We start from the raw sequence: 23,100 nt of genomic DNA, 5'->3' as shown, positions 1-23,100 counted from the left end.
TCTCGGTGGAGTAGATCTAGATGGATGAGAAAAGCTCTATCTCACAAATGAGCTATCACATTTCTAACCCTAGAAAGGAGAAGGGGGAGGTATATTTATAGTCTAAGCCACCAAGGGGTAAGTGGGAGAGGGATACAAGGCCAAAGGCCCGCGACTGCACACAGGCAAGTACCAGACGTCCGGTTGGTGTCGGATGTCCGACGGCTCGTGGGGTACCGGTTGTCTGGCGCGCGTCGGAAGTCCGTTGTTTATTCTCTGGACAGGTGGCATCGGATGTCCGGTGTACGTCGGACGCCCGGAGGCTGGGACTTGTCGGTCGTCCGGAGGTCGTCGGTCATCCGACCACTGTAGATCTCCTGGCTGGTCCAGACGTGGTCGTGCCGGACGTCCGGTGGACGTAGGTCGTCCGGGTGTTGTAGAGTGTCGGACGTCCGGTGGTACATCGGACGTTCGGCCGCTGTAGACTCTGCAGCTCCGACTTCTTTCGTCTTCGCTTCCATGCTTCCCTCGTGGATGGTGTAGGTGTTCCTTGGCGCTTGCACTCCTCCTTGTCATCCGTGAAGCTCCGGCAATACCTATGCATGCACACGAGAGGAATGTCAAGTAGTATACCATCCTCGAAGGGGTCAAGTGAGCATGTGTAAAGGAGATGATTCACCTTTATGTATGCGAAGTAGAGGTCGCACGTGTCACTTGCCAAACAGACTCTTGACATGGTGATGTCCGTAGGATGCTCCGCATCATCTCCCCCCCCTTGGGAAAGATCTGACCTCAGATCGGAAACCAAATCACCATGGGAAAGAGATGGCTTCGCCGTGTAGAAGTGGACGCTCACCAAGTACTCATCATCTAGTAGCTCGAAATGGGCACTCTCCAATGTCGCACCATCTAGTGATTCCTTCAAAATGAGCAAGGACAACAAACATTTGGAAAAACAAATGTGGTTAGCGTTAGTGCAAAACCAAGCATTCAAGTAGTGATTCACCCAACAAGTGTCGTCATCAGGCATAGCATAAGGTGTGACAAAGGATTGTGACATGGCATGTAAGCACTTAAATTGAGCATAGTGAAGTTCATCATGGGAACATGCATGTAAATGTGAGGTAGTGATACAAATATGTGTGACAAGATAAGAAGCATCTACCTCTAGGTCATAGCAATCATGCATCAAGCACTCAATGAAAGGTCTCTGGTAGGCATAGGAATCATTCACAACACCAAATAAAGGAAGTCTCTAAACACGTGGGTCAAGTGCAAGACAATCCAAGCATAACATGTGTAGCAATCAATGTGTGAGGCAATCAAGTCAAGCATGTGTAGCAATAGAAAGAGAAATTGTTCATCATGTGTGAGGAAATCAAGTCAAGCATGTGTAGCAATCAATGGGACATGACATATGTGTAGTGATGACATTGAAACCAAACATATGATAGAAGCAAGTAGTCCAAGAATGGGATGCAACACACAAGGCATAAATATCACGTGAAAATCATGAATGGAAGCGATATCACTAACATGTGCGCAATCAAGGGGTCCAAGATGACAAATAAATCTCATGGTGCAAGCAACACAAGTAGTATGATCCACAATATGCATGCTCATGGTTTTGGGATTCTCAAAAGAGAAGGATATCACCTCGAAAGCGTGTCCTTGTGCGTCCTTCACAATGCCGAAGTGGTAGGAAATGTGGTGTAGAAGTGAGTCGTGGTAGAATGTATGAGGCTCGCTCTCAAGAGCTCGAATGGTCAACTCACGTGAAGTGGAAGTCGGCACAAAGTCCAAGTATCCTACACATGCACACAACAAAACAAAGAACATATGTGTTGGGGAACATAGTATTTCAAAAAAATAGCCTACGATCACGCAAGATCTATCTAGGAGAAGCATAGTAACGAGCAGGGAGAGTGTGTCCACGTACCCTCGTAGACCGAAAGCGGAAGCGTTTAGTAACGCGGTTGATGTAGTCGAACGTCTTCGTCATCCAACCGATCAAGTACCGAAAGCACGGCACCTCCGCGATCTGCACACATACAGCTCGGTGACGTCCCTCGAACTCTTGATCCAGCTAAGGTCGAGTGAGATTTTCGTCAGAACGATGGCGTGGTGACGGTGATGATGAAGTTACCGGTGCAAGGCTTCGCCTAAGCACTACGACGATATGACCGAGGTGTGTTTCTGTGGAGGGGGGCGCCGCACATGGCTAAGAGAAACTTTGGTGTGCCTTTGGGGTGCCCCCTCCCACGTATATAAAGGGGGAAGGGAGGAGGAGGCCGGCCAGTGGAGGAGGTGCGCCATGGGGGTGCAATCCTACTCCAAGTAGGATTCGCCCCCCCCATTCATATTCCAACAAGGAGAAGGGGGAAGGAGAGGGAGGAGGGAAGGAAAGGGGGGCCGGCCCCCTAGTCCAATTCCGTTTGGGCTAGGGGGGCGCCACACCTTGGCCTGCCTCCTCTCTTCCACCAATAGTCCCATGAGGCCCAATAACCCCCCGGGGGTTCCGGGAACCCCCCCGGTACTCTGGAAAATACCCGATACACCTCGAAACTATTCCGGTGTCCGAATATAGTCTTCCAATATATCAACCTTCATGTCTTGACCATTTAGAGACTCCTCGTCATGTTCGTGATCTCATCCGGGACTCTGAACTACCTTCGATACATCAAAACACATAAACTCATAATACTGATCGTCATCGAACCTTAAGTGTGCGGACCCTACGGGTTCGAGAACTATGTAGACATGACCGAGACTCATCTCTGGTCAATAACCAATAGCGGAACCTAGATGCTCATATTGGCTCCCACATATTCTACGAAGATCTTTATCGGTCTAACCGCATAACAACATACATTGTTCCCTTTGTCATTGGTATGTTACTTGCCCGAGATTCGATCGTCGGTATCACTATACCTAATTCAATCTCGTTACCGGCAAGTCTGTTTACTCGTTCCGTAATGCATCATCTGCAACTAACTCATTAGTCACATTGCTTGCAAGGCTTATAGTGATGTGCATTACCGAGAGGGCCCAGAGATACCTCTCCGACAATTGGAGTGACAAATCCTAATCTCGATCTATGCCAACTCAACAAACACCATCGGAGACACCTGTAGAGCATCTTTATTATCACCCAGTTACATTGTGACGTCTGATAGCACACTAAGTGTTCCCCCGGTATTCGGGAGTTGCATAATCTCATAGTCATAGGAACATGTATACGTCATGAAGAAAGCAATAGCAATAAACTAAACGATCATAGTGCTAAGATAATGGACGGGTCATGTCAATCACATCATTCCCTAATGATGTGATCCCGTTCATCAAATGACAACTCATGTCTATGGCTAGGAAACTTAACCATCTTTGATTAACGAGCTAGTCAAGTAGAGGCATACTAGTGACACTCTGTTTGTCTATGTATTCACACATGTACCAAGTTTCCGATTAATATAATTCGAGCATGAATAATAAACATTTATCATGATATAAGGAAATATAAATAACAACTTTATTATTTCCTCTAGGGCATATTTCCTTCAATATCCCACTTGCACTAGAGACAATAATCAAGATTACATAGTAATGATTCTAACACCCATGGAGTCTTGGTGCTGATCATGTTTTGCTCGTGAGAGAGGCTTAGTCAACGGGTCTGCAACATTCAGATCCATATGTATTTTGCATATCTCTATGTCTCCCTCCTTGACTTGATCGCATATGGAATTGGAGCGTCTCTTGATGTGTTTGGTTCTCTTGTGAAATCTGGATTCCTTCGCCAAGGCTATTGCTCCAGTATTATCACAAAAGATTTTCATTGGACCCGATGCACTAGGTATGACACCTAGATTGGATATGAACTCCTTCATCCAGACTCCTTCATTTGCTGCTTCCGAAGCAGCTATGTACTCCGCTTCACACGTAGATCCCGCCATGGCGCTTTGCTTGGAACTACACCAACTGATAGCTCCACCGTTCAATATAAATATGTATCCGGTTTGTGAATTAGAGTCATCCGGATGAGTATCAAAGCTTGCATCGACGTAACCATTTACGACGAGCTCTTTGTCACCTCCATAAACGAGAAACATATCCTTAGTCCTCTTTAGGCATTTTAGGATGTTCTTGACCGTTGTCTAGTGATCCACTCCTAGATTACTTTGGTACCACCCTGCTAAACTAATAGCAAGGCACACATAAGGTCTGGTACACAGCATTGCATACATGATAGAACCTATGGCTGAAGCATAGGGAATGACTTTCATTTTCTCTCTATCTTCTGTAGTGGTCGGGCATTGAGTCTGACTCAACTTCACACCTTGTAATACTGGCAAGAACCCTTTCTTTGCTTGATCCATTTTGAACTTCTTCAAAACTTTATCAAGGTATGTGCTTTGTGAAAGTCCAATTAAGAGTCTTGATCTATCTCTATAGATCTTGATGCCCAATATATAAGCAGCTTCACCGAGGTCTTTCATTGAAAAATTCTGATTCAAGTACCCGTTTATGCTATCCAGAAATTCTATATCATTTCCAATCAACAATATGCCATCCACATATAATATCAGAAATGCTACAGAGCTCCCACTCACTTTCTTGTAAATACATGCTTCTCGAAAAGTCTGTATAAAATCATATGCTTTTATCACACTATCAAAACGTTTATTCCAACTCTAAGATGCTTGCACTAGTCCATAAATGGATCGCTGGAGCTTGCACACTTTGTTAGCATCATTTGGATTGATAAAACCTTCGGGTTGCATCATATACAACTCTTCTTAAGAAATCCATTGAGGAATGCAATTTTGACATCCATTTGCCAAATTTCATAATCATAAAATGCGGCAATTGCTAACATGATTCGGACGGACTTAAGCTTCACTACAGGTGAGAAGGTCTCATCACAGTCAACTCCTTGAACTTGTCAAAAACCTTTTGCAACAAGTCGAGCTTGGTAGACAGTAACATTACCGTCAGCGTCAGTCTTCTTCTTGAAGATCCATTTATTCTCTATGGCTTGCCGATCATCGGGCAAGTAAACCAAAGTCCACACTTTGTTCTCATACATGGATCCCATCTCAGATTTCATGGCCTCAAGCCATTTCGCGGAATCTGGGCTCATCATTGCTTCCTCATAGTTCGTAGGTTCGTCATGGTCAGGTAACATGACCTCCATAACAGGATTACCATACCACTCTGGTGGGGATCTTACTCTGGTTGACCTACGAGGTTCAGTAGTAACTTGATTTGAAATTTCATGATAATTATCATTAGCTTCCTCACTAATTGGTGTAGAATCACTGGAACTGATTTCTGTGATGAACTACTTTCCAATAAGGGAGCAGGTACAGTTACCTCATCAAGTTCTACTTTCCTCCCACTCACTTCTTTCGAGAGAAACTCCTTTTCTAGAAAGGATCCATTCTTAGCAATGAATATCTTGCCTTCGGATTTGTGATGAAGGTGTACCCAACAGTCTCCTTTGGGTATCCTATGAAGACACATTTCTCCAATTTGGGTTCAAGCTTATCAGGTTGAAGCTTTTCACATAAGCATCGCAGCCCCAAACTTTAAGAAACGTCAACTTGGATTTCTTACCAAACCACAGTTCATATGGTGTCGTATCGACGGATTTAGATGGTGCCCTATTTAACCTGAATGCAGCCGCCTCTAAAGCATAACCCCAAAACGATAGCGGTAAATCAGTAAGAGACATCATCGATCGCACCATATCTAATAAAGTGCGGTTGCGACGTTCGGACACACCGTTACGCTGTGGTGTTCCAGGTGGCGTCAGTTGCGAAACTATTCTGCATTGTTTCAAATGAATACCAAACTTGTAAGTCAAATATTCTCCTCCACGATCATATCGTAGAAACTTTATTTTCTTGTTACGATGATTTTCCACTTCACTCTGAAATTCTTTGAACTTCTCAAATGTTTCAGACTTATGTTTCATTAAGTAGATATACCCATATCTGCTCAAATCATCTGTGAAGGTCAGAAAATAACGATTCCCGCTGCGAGCCTCAACACTCATCGGACCGCATACATCAGTATGTATTATTTCCAACAAGTCTGTTGCTCGCTCTGTTGTTCCGGAGAATAGAGTCTTAGTCATCTTGCCCATGAGGCATGGTTCGCAAGCATCAAGTGATTCATAATCAAGTGATTCCAAAAGCCCATAAGCATGGAGTTTCTTCATGTGCTTTACACCAATATGACCTAAACGGCAGTGCCAAAAATAAGTTGCACTGTCATTATTAAACTTATATCTTTTGGCTTCAATACTATGAATATGTGTATCACTACTATCGATATTCAATAAAAATAGACCACTCATCAAGGGTGCATGACCATAAAAGATATTAGTCATACAAATAGAACAACCATTATTCTTTGATTTAAATGAATAACCGTCTCGCATCAAACAAGATCCAGATATAATGTTCATGCTTAACGCTGGCACCAAATAACAATTATTCAGGTCTAAAACTAATCCCGAAGGTAGATGTAGAGGCAGCGTGCCGACGACGATCACATCGACTTTGGAACCATTTCCCACGCGCATCATCACCTCGTCCTTAGCCAATCTTTGCTTAATCCGTAGTCCCTGTTTCAAGTTGCAAATATGAGCAACAGAACCAGTATCAAATACCCAGGCACTACTGCGAGCATTAGTAAGGTACACATCAATAACATGTATATCAAATATACCTTTCACTTTGCCATCCTTCTTATCCGCCAAATACTTGGGGCATTACCGCTTCCAGTGACCAGTCGCTTTGCAGTAGAAGCACTCAGTCTCAGGCTTAGGTCCAGACTTGGGCTTCTTCACTTGAGCAACAACTTGCTTGTCGTTCTTCTTGAAGTTCCCCTTATTCCCTTTACCCTTTTTCTTGAAACTAGTGGTCTTGTTGACCATCAACACTTGATGCTCCTTCTTGATTTCTACCTCCGCAGCCTTTAGCATCGCGAAGAGCTCAGTAATTGTCTTATCCATCCCTTGCATATTATAGTTCATCACGAAGCTTTTGTAGCTTGGTGGCAGTGATTGAAGAACTGTGTCAATGACACTATCAACCGGAAGATTAACTCCCAACTAAGTCAAGTGATTACGATACCCAGACATTTTGAGTATATGTTCACTGACAAAACTATTCTCCTCCATTTTGCAACTATAGAACTTATTGGAGACTTCATATCTCTCAATCTGGGCATTTGCTTGAAATATTAACTTCAACTCCTGGAACATCTCATATGCTCCATGACGTTCAAAACATCGTTGAAGTCCCGGCTCTAAGCCGTAAAGCATGGCACACTAAACTATCGAATAGTCATCAGCTTTGCTCTGCCAGACGTTCACAATGTCCGACGTTGCTCCTGCAACGGGTCTTACACCTCGCAGTGCTTCCAGGACGCAATTCTTCTGTGCAGCAATGAGGATAATCTCAAGTTACAGACCTAGTCTGTGTAGTTTCTACCATCATCTTTCAACTTAGCTTTCTCTAGGAACGCATTAAAATTCAATGGAACAGTAGCACAGGCCATTGATCTACAACAACATAGACATGCAAAATACTATAGGTACTAAGTTCATGATATATTAAAGTTTAATTAATCATATTACTTAAGAACTCCCACTTAGATAGACATCCCTCTAGTCATCTAAGTGATCACGTGATCCAAATCAACTAAACCATGTCCGATCATCACGTGAGATGGAGTAGTTTTCAATGGTGAACATCACTATGTTGATCATATCTACTATATGATTCACGTTCGAACTTTCGGTCTCAGTGTTCCGAGACCATATCTGCATATGCTAGGCTCGTCAAGTTTAACCCGAGTATTCCGCGTGTGCAAAAATGGCTTGCACCCATTGTATGTGAACGTAGAGCTTATCGATCATCACGTGGTGTCTCGGCACGACGAACCGTTGCAACGGTGCATACTCAAGTAGAACACTTATACCTTGAAATTTAGTGAGAGATCATCTTATAACGCTACCGCCGTACTAAGCAAAATAAGATGCATAAAGGATAAACATCACATGCAATCAATATAAGTGATATGATATGGCCATCATCATCTTGTGCCTGTGATCTCCATCTCCAAAGCACCATCATGATCACCATCGTCACCGGCTTGATACCTTGAGCTCCATCGAAGCATCGTTGTCATCTCGCCAATTATTGCTTCTACGACTATCGCTAACGCTTAGTGATAAAGTAAAGCAATTACATGGCGATTGCATTTCATACAATAAAGCGACAACCATAAGGCTCCTGCCAGTTGCCGATAACTTTTACAAAACATGATCATCTCATACAACAATTTATATATCATCACGTCTTGACCATATCACATCGTAGCAAGCCCTGCAAAAACAAGTTAGACATCCTGTACTTTGTTGTTGCAAGTTTTACATGGCTGCTACGGGCTTAGCAAGAACCGTTCTTACCTACGCATCAAAAACCACAACAATTTTTCATCAAGTGTGCTGTTTTAACCTTCAATAAGGACTGGGCATAGTCACACTTGATTCAACTAAAGTTGGAGAAATAGACACCCACCAGCCACCTGTATGCAAAGCGCGGCAGTAGAACTAGTCTCATGAATGCGGTCATGTAATATCGGTCTGGGCCGCTTCACCCAACAATACCGCCGAATCAAAGTATGACATGCTGGTAAGCAGTATGACTATTATCGCCCACAACTCTTTGTGTTCTACTCGTGCATATAACATCTACGCATAGAGCTGGCTCTGATGCCACTGTTGGGGAACGTAGTATTTCAAAAAAATTGCCTACGATCACGCAAGATCTATCTAGGAGAAGCATAGCAATGAGCGGGGAGAGTGTATCCACGTACCCTCACAGACCGAAAGTGGAAGTGTTTAGTAACGCGGTTGATGTAGTCGAACGTCTTCGCGATCCAACCGATCAAGTACCGAACGCATGGCACCTCTGCGATCTGCACACGTACAACTCGGTGACGTCCCTCGAACTCTTGATCTAGCTGAGGCCGAGGGAGAGTTTCGTCAGCACGACGGCGTGGTGACGGTGATGATGAAGTTACCGGTGCAGGGCTTCGCCTAAGCACTACGACGATATGACCGAGGTGTGTTTCTGTGGACGGGGGCACCACACACGGCTAAGGGAAACTTTGGTGTGCCTTTGGGGCGCCCCCCTCCCACATATATAAAGGGGGAAGGGAGGAGGAGGCCGGCCAGGGAGGAGGCGCGCCGTGGGGGGCAATCCTACCCCAAGTAGGATTCGGCGCCCCCTTTCCTTTTCCAACAAGGAGAAGCGAGAAGGAGAGGGAGGAGAAAAGGAAAGGGGGGCTGCCCCCTAGTCCAATTCGGTTTGGGCTAGGGGGCACGCGCCACACCTTGGCCTACCTTCTCTCTTCCACCACTATGCCCATGAGGCCCAATAACCCCCCGGTACTCCGGAAAATACTCGATACACCTCGGAACTATTCCGGTGTCCGAATATAGTCTTCCAATATATCAATCTTCATGTATCGACCATTTCGAGACTCCTCGTCATGTCCGTGATCTCATCAGGGACTCCGAACTTCCTTCGATACATAAAACACATAAACTCATAATACCGATCATCATCGAACGTTAAGTGTGCGGACCCTACGGGTTCGAGAATGCTACCTTTGAGCATGCGTTGGTTTTCCCTTGAAGAGGAAAGTGTTGGGGAACGTAGCAGAATTTTAAAATTTTCTACGCATCACCAAGATCAATCTATGGAGTCATCTAGCAACGAGGGAGATAGGAGTGCATCTACATGCCCTTGTAGATCACGAGCGGAAGCGTTCAAGAGAACGGGGTTGATGGAGTCGTACTCGACGTGATTCAAATCACCGATGACCTAGTGCCGAACGGACGACACCTCCGCGTTCAACACACGTACGGTTGGAAGACATCTCCTCCAACTTGATCCAGCAAGGGGGAAGGAGAGGTTTATGAAAATCCAGCAGCACGACGGCGTGGTCGTGGAAGCAACGGTGATCTCGGCAGGGCTTCGCCAAGCGCTGGGAGATGGAGGAGTGTCACGGGAGGGAGAGGGAGAGGCCAGGGGCTTGGGTGCGCAGCCCTCCCTCCCCCCCACTATATATAGGGTGCCTAGGGGGGGCGGCCCTAGGAGATCCAATCTCCTAGGGGGGCGGCGGCCAAAGGGGGTGCCTTGCCCCCCAAGGCAAGGGTGGCGCCCCCCACCCCTAGGGTTTCCAACCCTAGGCGCAGGGGGAGGCCCAAGGGGGGCGCACCAGCCCACTAGGGGCTGGTTCCCCTCCCACTTCAGCCCATGGGGCCCTCCGGGATAGGTGGCCCCACCCGGTGGACCCCCGGGACCCTTCCGGTGGTCCCGGTACAATACCGGTGACCCCCAAAACCTTCCCGATGGCCGAAACTGGACTTCCTATATATGAATCTTTACCTCCGGACCATTCCGGAACTCCTCGTGACGTTCGGGATCTCATCCGGGACTCCGAACAACTTTTGGGTGTAGCGACCCGACCTCAGACGGTCAAGTCTCTGTGCTTAAGTGTCATCCCTGGATCGGTATGCTCACACACATAGTACTCGAGGATTTATAACAGAGATAAATCACATGTAAAAAGTAACGTAAATACTATTACCTCAATCCAAAATAGCGGAAGTAACAAGGTTGTGGATTCCCATTAACACCAACGGCAAAGTTGAGTGTAGAAATCGTAACCCTAACGTATCACTTACTCGTCGTGAGAAAATCCTGCAACATGAGACGTTGCAGCCACAAAGGGTCAGTACATTGAATGTACTGGCAAATTCACACCATAGAGAATGATGAACAATGGCTATCACTACATGCATATATGGCTGGTGGAAAAGCTCTATGGTATATGTTTTTGTGAAAAGCCAATTTTTCCCTACTGCAAAGGAATAAATTTTTATTTAACTATCATGGTGGTTGTTAAACATTGAGAATGGTTGACAGCATTCTCAATCCCAATTAAGTAACATCATTAAAACCCAACAATATTCATCTAAAGTAACGTGATGAGATCAACAGGATAATCCAAGAACTATATACTCAAGATGTCCATAACCGGGGACACGGCTAACCATGATTAGCTTATACACTCTGCAGAGGTTTGCGCACTTTTCCCCACAAGACTCGATCTCCTCCGTTGGATTTCTCGCACTACAAGGTGTTTGAGAAAGAGATGACCGAGACATAGTCTTTCAAAAGCGTTTGCACCTTACGATGGGTAGACTGTACCACCTACAACCCCTACATCTGCTAGTCTACCACTGTAAGAGTTCACACGACTTAATCAACTATTCTAGAGCCCATAATAGCTTGTGGCTGCACACGGAAGTTTCTAGTATGAATAATCTCATGATCCCTTTGAGCTTGGGTGGCGGTCCATAAAAAAACAGGCAATCCTGGTCTACCCAGGTGCCTAGACAGGCAATCCTGGAATAACCAGGTACCTCAATCCACCCAGATGTGTGTTTAAGTTGCCACCTTAAGTAAACCATTAATTAACAATCTCACATCGGTCATGGATACTCTCAAAATCTAATCCACGTCTCCGAGCATAGCATGGCACTATAAGCATAACGTAATAGTAACTCCCAAGGGTTTGATAACAAACAGGTAATAGGTACTACGTCAACTACTTCCCATCCCACAATTTAATTAGATCCTAATCATGCAATGTTTGAGGATTGATCTAATGCAATAAAACTGGGTATGAAAGGGGGTATGATCAAAGTGTGAACTTGCCTGCAATGTTGATGAAGATGATTCACACTCAAAAATCTTGATAGCTCTACTCGTCACACTCCGGTCAATCTATCGGGAGCAAGCAATAGTAACCTCACATAAGCAATCACTCAGAAGACCAGAAAGAACGAAGAAGACGATTCGGAAAACTTGAAAACCAATAAAATAACTCTTGCAACATAAAACAATTTCTAACAGTACCAAAATTATGTGAATTTGGCCTTATTAGAATGTTTAGGTCAAGAGCTTCGATTTGTAAAAAGAATCAACTGAAACGGAGCTACAAAACTCAAGTTATGATCAAACGAAGTTTGAATTCAGATCTGATCTAATTCAAATTTTAAACTTTTCAAAAACATGTTTTAGTTGGATTACTGGATAGAGGAGATCATAAAGAATACGTGGGCGTTGGTTTCGTTGGATTTGGATAAACGAGCAAAGAGTTGTGGTCGTTTGAAAACTAGGGGCCAATCTGTAAATAATTATATTCACGGATAGGTCCCTAATGTAAAATAAGCAGAAAAAGAAAAAAAAACCTACTGAGCGAACGCTCACTTTCTAACTCTAACCAGCGAACGTTCTCTAAAATAATACAAAAACAAAACGAAACAAAAAAACAGAAAGATCTGGATCGTTGGATCCAGATCCAACGGACGGGAGGCGGCGGTTACCGCGGCGATCGCCGGAGTCGGGGAGGACGACGGCGGCGGCTTCGGTCTCGGCCGGAGCGGCGGCTCCGGGCGTCGCGGGAGGCAGCGAAGAGCATGGGGAGGGGCGGCGTGGAGCGGCGGTTGCAGTGGTGGCGTCGGCGGCGGTCGATGGCGATGAGGGCGGCGGCTACGGCTTCCGGCGGCGGTGAGATCCGGCGGCGGCGGCGCGGCTTCTGGCGGCTCGGGCTCCGAGGGAAACGGGACCGGGCGTGCCTTTTAAGAGGGGGCGCGAGGCGATTCCTTGCACGAGGGGCCGGGGCGGAGCTGCGAATTCCCGCCCGGTCACGGCGGCGCCGGCGAGGCGTGCGGGCGGCGGACTCCCGCACGGGAGGGAGATGGGAGCGGTCGGGCGAGCTGGGCTGGGCCTCGGCTGGGAGCTGGGCCGGCCCAGTTACGGCGGGAAGAATTAAAAAAAACATTTCCAGACAAATAAAATAATAAAACGAGATAATTAAAAATATTATATAGGCATATTATATATCAAAATTTTCAGAAAAAGATTTTCTACGACATGAACATTTTTATAACTTGAAATAAAATCCACACAAATTCAGATAAAACAAAGAGTGCTACTGGTCTATTAAAATCCAACTAAAATCATTTTAAAAATACCAAAATGATATCAAATTAATTTTTCTCTAATTTTCTAACGTAGGGAATCATGTTACCCTATTTTACATATATTTTATTTTTGGAGAAAAATAATTTGAATAAAACTCAAATAAATCTAAATTGAAAATTAATTCCAAAAGGACTTGAAATTGATCCTTTGAAACTCCCAACTCATATTTCATAATTTGAAGAAGTCATTTTATCTTCTCTCGTGAAAATAATTGAGTTGTATAAAGTTTCTGAATTGGAAAATATTTCCCAATGCAATTCAAATATTTTTCAAACACCCTTTTCATTTTAAATGGAAGAAGTCATGTCATCTTCTCTCTAGGGTTTTTTGTTGAAAAGAATTTGAATTCATGGAGAGCAGAAAGCAAATATGAAAGTTTGGGAAAGTCCTTTTATTCCCTCTCATTTAACTTTCAAAAGTTTTGAATTCACTCACTTTCAGACAATCAATCAAACAATCAATCAAATCTATCTATTTATTATAACATTCCAAAATTTAGAATTTTGGGATGTTACATCGGGTTACCGTGTGCTAATATCTCTACAACCCTAGCGTCACCGAACCTTAAGTGTGTAGACCCTACGGGTTCGGGAGACATGCAGACATGACCGAGAAGCCTCTCCGGTCAATAACCAACAGCGGGATCTGGATACCCATGTTGGCTCCCACATGCTCCATGATGATCTCATCGGATGAACCACGATGTCGAGGATTCAATCAATCCGTATACAATTCCCTTTGTCAATCGGTACGTTACTTGTCCGAGACTCGATTGTCGTTATCCCAATACTTTGTTCAGTCTCGTTACCGGCAAGTCACTTTACTCGTACCGTAATGCATGATCCCATGATCAACCACTTGATCACATTGAGCTCATTATGATGATGCATTACCGAGTGGGCCGAGAGATACCTCTCCGTCATACGGAGTGACAAATCCCAGTCTCAATTCGTGCCAACCCAACAGACACTTTCGGAAATACCTGTAATGTACCTTTATAGTCACCCAGTTACGTTGTGACGTTTGGCACACCCAAGGTACTCCTACGGTGTCCGGGAGTTGTACAATCTCATGGTCTAAGGAAATGATACTTGACATTCAGAAAAGCTACAGCAAACGAACTACACGATCTTTGAGCTAAGCTTAGGATTGGGTCTTGTCCATCACATCATTCTCCTAATGATGTGATCCCGTTATCAATGACATCTAATGTCCATAGTCAGGAAACCATGACTATCCTTTGATCAACGGGCTAGTCAACTAGAGGCTCACTAGGGACGTGTTGTGGTCTATGTATTCACACATGTATTACGATTTCCGGATAACACAATTATAGCATGAACAATAGACAATTATCATGAACAAAGAAATATAATAATAACCATTTTATTATTGCCTCTAGGGCATATTTCCAGCAGTCTCCCACTTGCACTAGAGTCAATATTCTAGTTACATTGTGATGAATCGAACACCATGCAGTTCTGGTGTTGATCATGTTTTGCTCTAGGGAGAGGTTTAGTCAACGGATCTGCTACATTCAGGTCCGTATGTACTTTACAAATCTCTATGTCTCCATTTTGAACACTTTCACGAATGGAGTTGAAGCGACGCTTGATATGCCTGGTCTTCCTGTGAAACCTGGGCTCCTTGGCAAGGGCAATAGCTCCAGTGTTGTCACAGAAGAGATTCATCGGGCCCGACGCATTGGGTATGACTCCTAGGTCGGTAATGAACTCCTTCACCCAGACTGCTTCTTGTGCTGCCTCCGAGGCTGCCATGTACTCCGCTTCACATGTAGATCCCGCCACAATGCTTTTCTTGCAACTGCACCAGCTTACTGCCCCACCATTCAAAATATACACGTATCCGGTTTGTGACTTAGAGTCATCCAGATCTGTGTCAAAGCTAGCATCGACGTAACCCTTTACGACGAGCTCTTCGTCACCTCCATAAATGAGAAACATTTCCTTAGTCCTTTTCAGGTACTTCAGGATATTCTTGACCGCTGTCCAGTGTTCCATGCCGGGATTACTTTGGTACCTTCCTACCAGACTTACGGCAAGGTTTACCTCAGGTCTGGTACACAACATAGCATACATGATATACCCTATGGCCGAGGCATAGGGGACGACACTCATCTTTTCTCTATCTTCTGCCGTGGTCGGGCATTGAGCCGTGCTCAATCTCGTACCTTGCAATACAGGCAAGAACCCCTTCTTTGACTGATCCATTTTGAACTTCTTCAATATCTTGTCAAGGTACGTACTCTATGAAAGACCAATGAGGCGTCTCGATCTATCTCTATAGATCTTGATGCCTAATATATAAGCAGCTTCTCCAAGGTCCCTCATTGAAAAACACTTGTTCAAGTAGGCCTATATGCTTTCCAAGAATTCTATATCATTTCCCATCAACAGTATGTCATCCACATATAGTATGAGAAATGCTACAGAGCTCCCACTCACTTTCTTGTAAATGCAGGCCTCTCCATAAGTCTGCATAAACCCAAACGCTTTGATCATCTCATCAAAGCGAATGTTCCAACTCCGAGATGCTTGCACCAGCCCATAAATCGAGCGTTGGAGCTTGCACACCTTGTCAGCATTCTTAGGATCGACAAAACCTTCCGGCTGCATCATATACAATTCTTCCTTAAGGAAACCATTAAGGAATGCCGTTTTGACGTCCATTTGCCATATCTCATAATCATAGAATGCGGCAATTGCTAACATGATTCAGACGGACTTCAGCTTCGCTACGGGTGAGAAAGTCTCATCGTAGTCAACCCCTTGAACTTGTCGATAACCCTTAGCGACAAGCCGAGCTTTATAGATGGTCACATTACCATCCGCGTCTGTCTTCTTCTTAAAGATCCATTTATTTTCTATGGCTCGCCGATCAACGGGCAAGTCAGTCAAATTCCATACTTCGTTTTCATACATGGATCCTATCTCGGATTTCATGGCTTCCAGCCATTTGTCAGAATCCGGGCCCGCCATCGCTTCTTCATAGTTCGAAGGTTCGACCCGTAGAAGGCCCATTGTTTCTACGGCCCATAGAAGGCCCATTGTTTCTATGGCCCGTAGAAGGCCTACTGTTTCTACGGCCTGTAGAAGGCCCACTGTTTCTACGGCCCGTAGGAGGCCCAGTGTCACTACAGTAAATATTAGCCCATGGTTATTGTGGCCTTGTTTTAAAAATAGGTTACTGCAGCCACTAGCAAACCGCGGAAAAAGAACTACACTGACTACAAGCAAACAAATAAACAAGACAACAAGGAAATAAATAAGCAAGCAACTTATGCTAGGCTATCACGGCTATTAGACATATTACATCCACTGGGCATCAAAGTTCGCCACCAGTGCAAATATAGGGAACAAAGCAGCATATAAACGCCGCATCAAAACAAGTCCAGAACTGAAACCACTTCAGAAGAGTTCAAGAAACAATATCCTGGGTACCCATAATGATGGCAAGATGCTTAGCAAGCTTATTAACTTTCTCTTGTTTGGCACTTAAATCCTCCAGCACTTGCTGTTGCACAAGAAAGTACGCATCTGAATTCTGCAGGGACTTCCTCACTCCTTCGGCTTCTTGCCGCAGCACAGCTGACTGATGCCTTTCAGCTTGTAGCTGAGACTAAAGAAGCCTAAGTGATTCAGGCAGCGAGTTCGAAGAGCTTGTGCTAGCGGTACTGGCCAGTAACTCGAACACTACATCAACGCAGGACTGTGGGGTTCTCTCACTGTCTACAAGATTGTTTTTATCACCTTTCTTGGAGACCAACAGGGTTGTCTCACTATCTTGAACCTTATCTGCATTACTTTCTCTACCATTGCATAGTGGGGTGCTCTTCTCCAATATTCTGTTTGCATACTACAAGAGAAACAAGCAGACACATCACAGGTTTAGCTTGTAGTATACGGAACTCATTTTGGTAAACCGGTTCAGTAGTAAGGTGGACAGGATAACAACATGAAACAAACATATATCTATGTACTATGGTCACTGTATTGTCCATATCATTCTAGTTTATGTTCCCTAATCAAGATAGAGACATAGTTCAACTCATATATTTTTAAGACACAGCAGCATAGACAGAATATAAGTGTGAGAAACTACATAGCATTGGCAGCACTTGTAATGTGCATCACATGAGAACATAACTGTTTATACAACTTAAACTAAAATCAACATAGAGCAAGAAGTTAGAACAACAATCCAGTTAAAGAAATAGGTTTAAAACATACCTGTTGCGCCATTGGAGTTTCAACTATATCCTTCAAATTCGAAAGTAGTTGGTATGAGTAAATACAGTGATGCAACAGCAAAGGAGTATGGACCATAGCTACGGAATCTGACCTGAGAACAGTTGCTCTTCTGCTTTAAACGTGGAGTTTGGGTTAGCTGTGGTGGTCTTCGTGCTTTGGGCACAACAGTAGCTTTACAAACTGCTCGTGTGGGGGTACTGTAACACCCTCGATGCGATTATAGCTCCCACGTGTCGAGGCACGACTTAGAGACATAATCGCATTGAAGGCAATGTCGCAAGTCAGGCAATCTTCACAACATCCCATGTAATATAGATAATAAAAGGGGAGATAACATAGTTGGCTTACACTCGCCACGTCAATCAAGTACATAAATAGCATTACAACATTCAACACTCATGGCCCGACTACGGCGCCAAAATAAAAGACAACCCAACACGCGACATGGTCCCGATCACCCCAACTGGGCACCACTACAGATCATCGGGAAAAGAAACATAGTATCGCTGAGAGTCCTCGTCGAACTCCCACTTGAGCTCGAGCGCATCACCTGGAGCGGAATCATCAGGCCCTGCATCTAGTGTAATAGTAATCTGTGAGCCATAGGGACTCAGCAATCTCGCACCCTCGCGATCAAGACTATTTAAGCTTAAAAGGGTAAGGTAAGGTGAATATATGTGGAGCTGCGGCAAGAGACTAGCATATATGGTGGCTAACCTATTCACAAAAGAGGGCGAGAAGAGGAGGCAAAGCGCGAGCGAGAAACTAGAGAACAACCTGCGCAAGCATTACTCCAACACCGTGTTCACTTCCCGGACTCCGCCGAGAAGAGACCATCACGGTAACTCACACTGTTGATTCATTTTAATTAAGTTAAGGCTCAAGTTATCTACAACCGGACATTAACAAATTCCCATCTGCCCATAACCGCGGGCACGGCTTTCGAAAGTTCAAATCCCTGCAGGGGAGTCCCAACTTAGCCCATGACAAGCTCTCACGGTCAACGAAAGAATAGACCTCCTCCCGAGACGTTCTGATCAGACTCGGTATCTCGGTTGTTCAAGACACTTCGACAGGTTAAAACAAGACCAGCAACACCGCCCGAATGTGCCAACAAATCCCGATAGGAGCTGCACATATCTCGTTCTCAGGGCACACTCAGATGAACTCTCCATACAACTAAAACCAAACCTCGAGTTTCCCCGAGGGGGCGCTGCACAGGACTCTAGTTTGGACCAACACTCAGAGGAGCACTGGCCCAGGGGGGGCTTAAAATAAGATGACCCTCGGGCTCCGGAAACCCAAGGGAAAAAGAGGCTAGGTGGCAAATGGTAAAACCAAGGTTGGGCATTGCTGGAAAAGCTTTAATCAAGGCGAACTATCAAGGGGTTCCCATTATAACCCAACCGCGTAAGGAACGCAAAATCCAGGAACATAACACCGATATGACGGAAACTAGGGCGGCAAGAGTGGAACAAAACACTAGGCGAGAGGCCGAGCCTTCCACCCTTTACCAAGTATATAGATGCATTAAGATAACATGGCAATATAATGATATCCCAACAAGTAAATAATGTTCCAACAAGGAACGGTCTCCATTCTTCACCTGCAACTAGCAACGCTATAAGAGGGGCTGAGCAAAGCGGTAACATAGACAATCAACGGTTTGCTAGGAGATGGTGGGTTAGAGGGTTGACATGGCAATTTGGGAGGCTTGAAAGCAAGTGGTAGGCATCATAGCATTGGCATAGCAAAAGAGCAAGCATCTAGCAAAGCAAAGATAGTAGTGATTTCGAGGGTATGATCATCTTGCCTGCAAAGTTGTCAGAGTTGACTGGATCCTCGAAAGCAAACTCAACGGGCTCCTCGTTAGCGAACTCGTCTCCCGGCTCTATCCAAACAAGACAAACAAGCAACAAGGACACGATCAACCACATGCAAAGCTCAAACAATATGCTGCAATGATGGTATGCTATGCGAGATGCGATGCGGGATGCATATGCAAGATTTGACAAGGGATGCATGAACCTGGCCCCAACTTGGAATACCAAGTGTGCCACTGGAAAGATGAGGTGAAATCGCTTTAAAACGATATAAAGATCACCGGAATCGGAGTTACGGTTTGGAAATGGCAAGCGATTCAAATATGACACCGGTCTGCGATTTACAGCAAGTAGCCATCTAAATGCAATGAGATGAACATGCTACAACACTCAAACATGACAACAAAATACATGGCAGGGATGCATTCAAGATGCTTAACAAAAGTCTAGCACTGAGATACGGCCAATTCATCCATTAACAGGTTCAAACAAGCATGGCAAAAATGCATATGGCAAACAGATTTCAGACTTAGTGAAATTAACACTTGTCTGAAATCCCAGATCAGGTAGCACTCTTTGGAGCAACAAAACTACATGCTACAGGACCTGAACATGACAAAGCAAAACATGGCATGGAGCTACTCAAAAAGCTTAACAAAAGTCCCTTAGTGACCCTGAGCCAAAAGGGATCAGAAAACATATTAGCAAGCATGTGAACATAGCAAAAGCATAATCAGTTTTCAGACTTAAGCGAAAACTGGCACATGCTGAAAACAGATTTCAAGTAGGCATGTTTACGAGCTCGATGCACTCACTACGGAGCAAGTCATGAAAAGCTAAGCATACATCCATGAAGAATACACAAAATGCAAGGTAGACATGGCAAGAACAATAACATAGCATGCACGGATCAACTACAACATCCCCGGCAAAATTGCTAACAAGTAGACAATCTGCGCTGATTCACGAAGTGACAAAAGTAGAGCTCGATTGACTCAAGATAGGGTGCTCCATAATTGCAAACAACGACATAGATGGATAGAGCACTACAATATTAATAAAACATCCTTAATGATCATCCTCAAAAGAGGCACGAATCACTAGAAAACGACATGAACATATGGCCATATGAGATAAACAGGTCAAGGACTTAGTGGAAATGCTAAGTCCCTGAAAACAGAATTACCAAGTGCCTCACTTTGCAAGCTTGTGCTAGTCACCACACACATCACAAAAATACATGGGTTGCACCTCTGGAAAGATGGCAAAACCCTTAACAAAACATATGTAGAGCTCATGGGCATATCATGCACACAATAATCATGGCAAAAATGACAAATATCTAAATGGAGTAGCAGATCTGACAATTATCTGAAGTAGCACTCTTCTAACAGCATTTCGGGCATCAAGATTAACTCAAATGGAAATGATGCAATGGAACGAAATGATGTACTCTCTGAGACAAACATTTTGATATGCTATATGCCCAAAACGGAGCTACGGATGAGGAGATACGACATGATGAACAAGGGCACCACAGTGACAAGCTTCTGGTGAACTATTTGTCGGATGTCAAGTACGTGCTGCAGATGAGGAGCCTGGCCACCGGAGAGCTGCTCCACGGCATACCCATCGACATAGGCAGCGTCAACGGGATCACCGGTAGGCGTGGCGACTCCGAGGTGTTCGTCGAGTTCTCGAGCTTCCTCACTCCGGGGATCGTCTACAGGTGTGATCTCAGCTCCGGGGCTCCTGAGATGAGCATATACAGAGAGATCACCGTCCCGGGCTTCGATCGCACGGATTTCGAAGCAAAGCAGGTACATTTGCTTTTCTCAAGAACCATGTGTGGTGTATTTGCAGTTCAGTTGATCTTGCTTGCTTGTTTTTTTAGGTGTTTTACCCGAGCAAGGACGGGACCAAGATCCCGATGTTCGTGGTGTCGAGGAAGAAGATCGTCCTGGACGGGTCGCACCCGGCGCTGCTCTTCGGCTATGGCGGGTTCGGCATGAGCATGACGCCGCAGTTCAGCGCGGCCCGCGTCGTCCACATGTGGAACCTGGGGTTCGTGACGTGCGTCGCCAACATCCGGGGCGGCGGCGAGTACGGGGAGGACTGGCACAAGGCCGGCTCGCTCGCGAACAAGCAGAACTGCTTCGACGACTTCATCGCCGCCGGCGAGTTCCTCGTGTCCGCCGGGTACACGAGCCCGAGCCGGCTGTGCATCGAAGGCGGGAGCAACGGCGGCCTCCTGGTCGCCGCCTGCATCAACCAGGTAAAGCTGGCTAGTCTTTATAATTTTGTTGCAGATTGTTGCAGCTCATTTGTTCCAGTAGTGAGCGGAGATTGTTTCATTGTTTGTGACTGCAGCGGCCCGGTCTCTTCGGCTGTGCTCTGGCTCACGTCGGTGTCATGGACATGCTTCGGTTCCACAAGTTCACCATAGGTTTTGCCTGTCGCCTCTCCTCTGAAAACCGCATCCTGATTGTGTCCACAGTGGTCACCTTGTGAGTGTCTGCCATGCATCCAGGTCGTGCATGGGCTTGCGATTTCGGCTGCTCAGAGAAGGAGGAGGAATTCCACTGGCTGCCAGTCCGGGTTAGTTCCATTCAAATCATGCAAGTTAGAGTCCAAAACAAGGTCAAAAGTGCTTGGAAAAGTCGATACGATGGAGACGTATCAGTGGGCAAAGCACCGACACAAGTAAAGAAATCTTGAATAACTCCTTTTCCAATAATATTACCACTACCAATCCGAAACTTTTTATTGTGTAAAATAGTAGGTTCTTCATGAGGATAATCAAAAGCATCAACGTTTCCCCCATCGTTACTACTATCCTTTCCAATGATAACCTCCCCATTTTCAGGAAAGCTACAGCAAACGAACTACACGATCTTTGAGCTAAGCTTAGGATTGGGTCTTGTCCATCACATCATTCTCCTAATGATGTGATCCCGTTATCAATGACATCTAATGTCCATAGTCAGGAAACCATGACTATCCTTCGATCAACGAGCTAGCCAACTAGAGGCTCACTAGGGACGTGTTGTGGTCTATGTATTCACACATGTATTACGATTTCCGGATAACACAATTATAGCATGAACAATAGACAATTATCATGAACAAAGAAATATAATAATAACCATTTTATTATTGCCTCTAGGGCATATTTCCAACAGAAAGTGTGATGCAGCAAAGTAGCATAAGTATTTCCCTCAGTTTTTGAGATCCAAGGTATCAATCCAGTAGGAGACTACACGCAAATCGCCTAGTACCTGCACAAAAATCAAGAACCTTGCAACCAACGCGATAAAAGGGGTTGTCGGTGTCAAAACCGGTGGATCTCGGGTAGGGGGTCCCGAACTATGCATCTAGGTCGGATGGTAACAGGAGGCAGGGGACACGATGTTTTACCAAGGTTCGGGCCCTCTTGATGGAGGTAAAACCCTATGTCCTGCTTGATTAATATTGATAATATGGGTAGTACAAGAGTAGATCTACCACGAGATCAGAGAGGCTAAACCCTAGAAGCTAGCCTATGGTATGATTGTTGTTGACGCTCAAAATTGGCACAGTCATAAAATTAGCATAGGTTATATCAAGACCAATTCAAACTTATGATTGGAAGTCACCTTGGAATGTCTCTCTTCGAGAAGATCAAGATGGATATGAAGATGGTCCAAAACGGAGCTCGGACTCAAAAGTTATGACAAGTTCAGAGATGCTTATGTTGACACCAGAGTAAAGAAATGCATAAAACTCAATCAATATGGCCTCTGATGGAAACTGTTTCAACATGAAAGTTGTGCGTCTCGTCGAAACGATTGATTTTGATATAAAGAACGTCTAAATGGGAGGTCGTATGCAACCTGTGGAGACAAAATA

At 44.9% G+C, this 23,100-nt stretch overlaps 1 protein-coding gene across 1 annotated transcript; it reads left to right on the top strand.

The window, feature by feature from the left end:
• The first annotated feature begins 20,687 nt into the window (after positions 1–20,687).
• On the top strand, positions 20,688–22,796 carry LOC125516858 (uncharacterized). Its single transcript, XM_087530635.1, has 5 exons — positions 20,688–21,032; positions 21,107–21,487; positions 21,583–21,658; positions 21,743–21,810; positions 22,791–22,796. The coding sequence occupies exons 1-5, from the start codon at positions 20,688–20,690 to the stop codon at positions 22,794–22,796; spliced, it is 876 nt and encodes a 291-aa protein (XP_087386761.1).
• Positions 22,797–23,100: the final 304 nt, after the last annotated feature.

Source organism: Triticum urartu, chromosome 6A (genome assembly GCF_056163025.1).
Source record: "Triticum urartu cultivar PI428250 chromosome 6A, HENAU_Tu73, whole genome shotgun sequence".
In the NCBI taxonomy this organism is placed as follows: Eukaryota; Viridiplantae; Streptophyta; class Magnoliopsida; order Poales; family Poaceae; genus Triticum; species Triticum urartu.
The sequence above is the reverse complement of the archived record's forward strand: the minus strand, read 5'-3'. Positions and strand labels throughout refer to the sequence as shown.

What these genes read in the sequence shown, in the direction of transcription:
- LOC125516858 (XM_087530635.1), top strand. Translation starts at nt 20,688, where the DNA reads ATGCTATATGCCCAAAACGGAGCTACGGATGAGGAGATACGACATGAT. An exon ending in TCGCCGCCTGCATCAACCAG is followed by an intron (nt 21,488 to 21,582) that starts GTAAAGCTGGCT and finishes TTGTGACTGCAG; the next exon opens with CGGCCCGGTCTCTTCGGCTG. An exon ending in GTTCCACAAGTTCACCATAG is followed by an intron (nt 21,659 to 21,742) that starts GTTTTGCCTGTC and finishes CCATGCATCCAG; the next exon opens with GTCGTGCATGGGCTTGCGAT.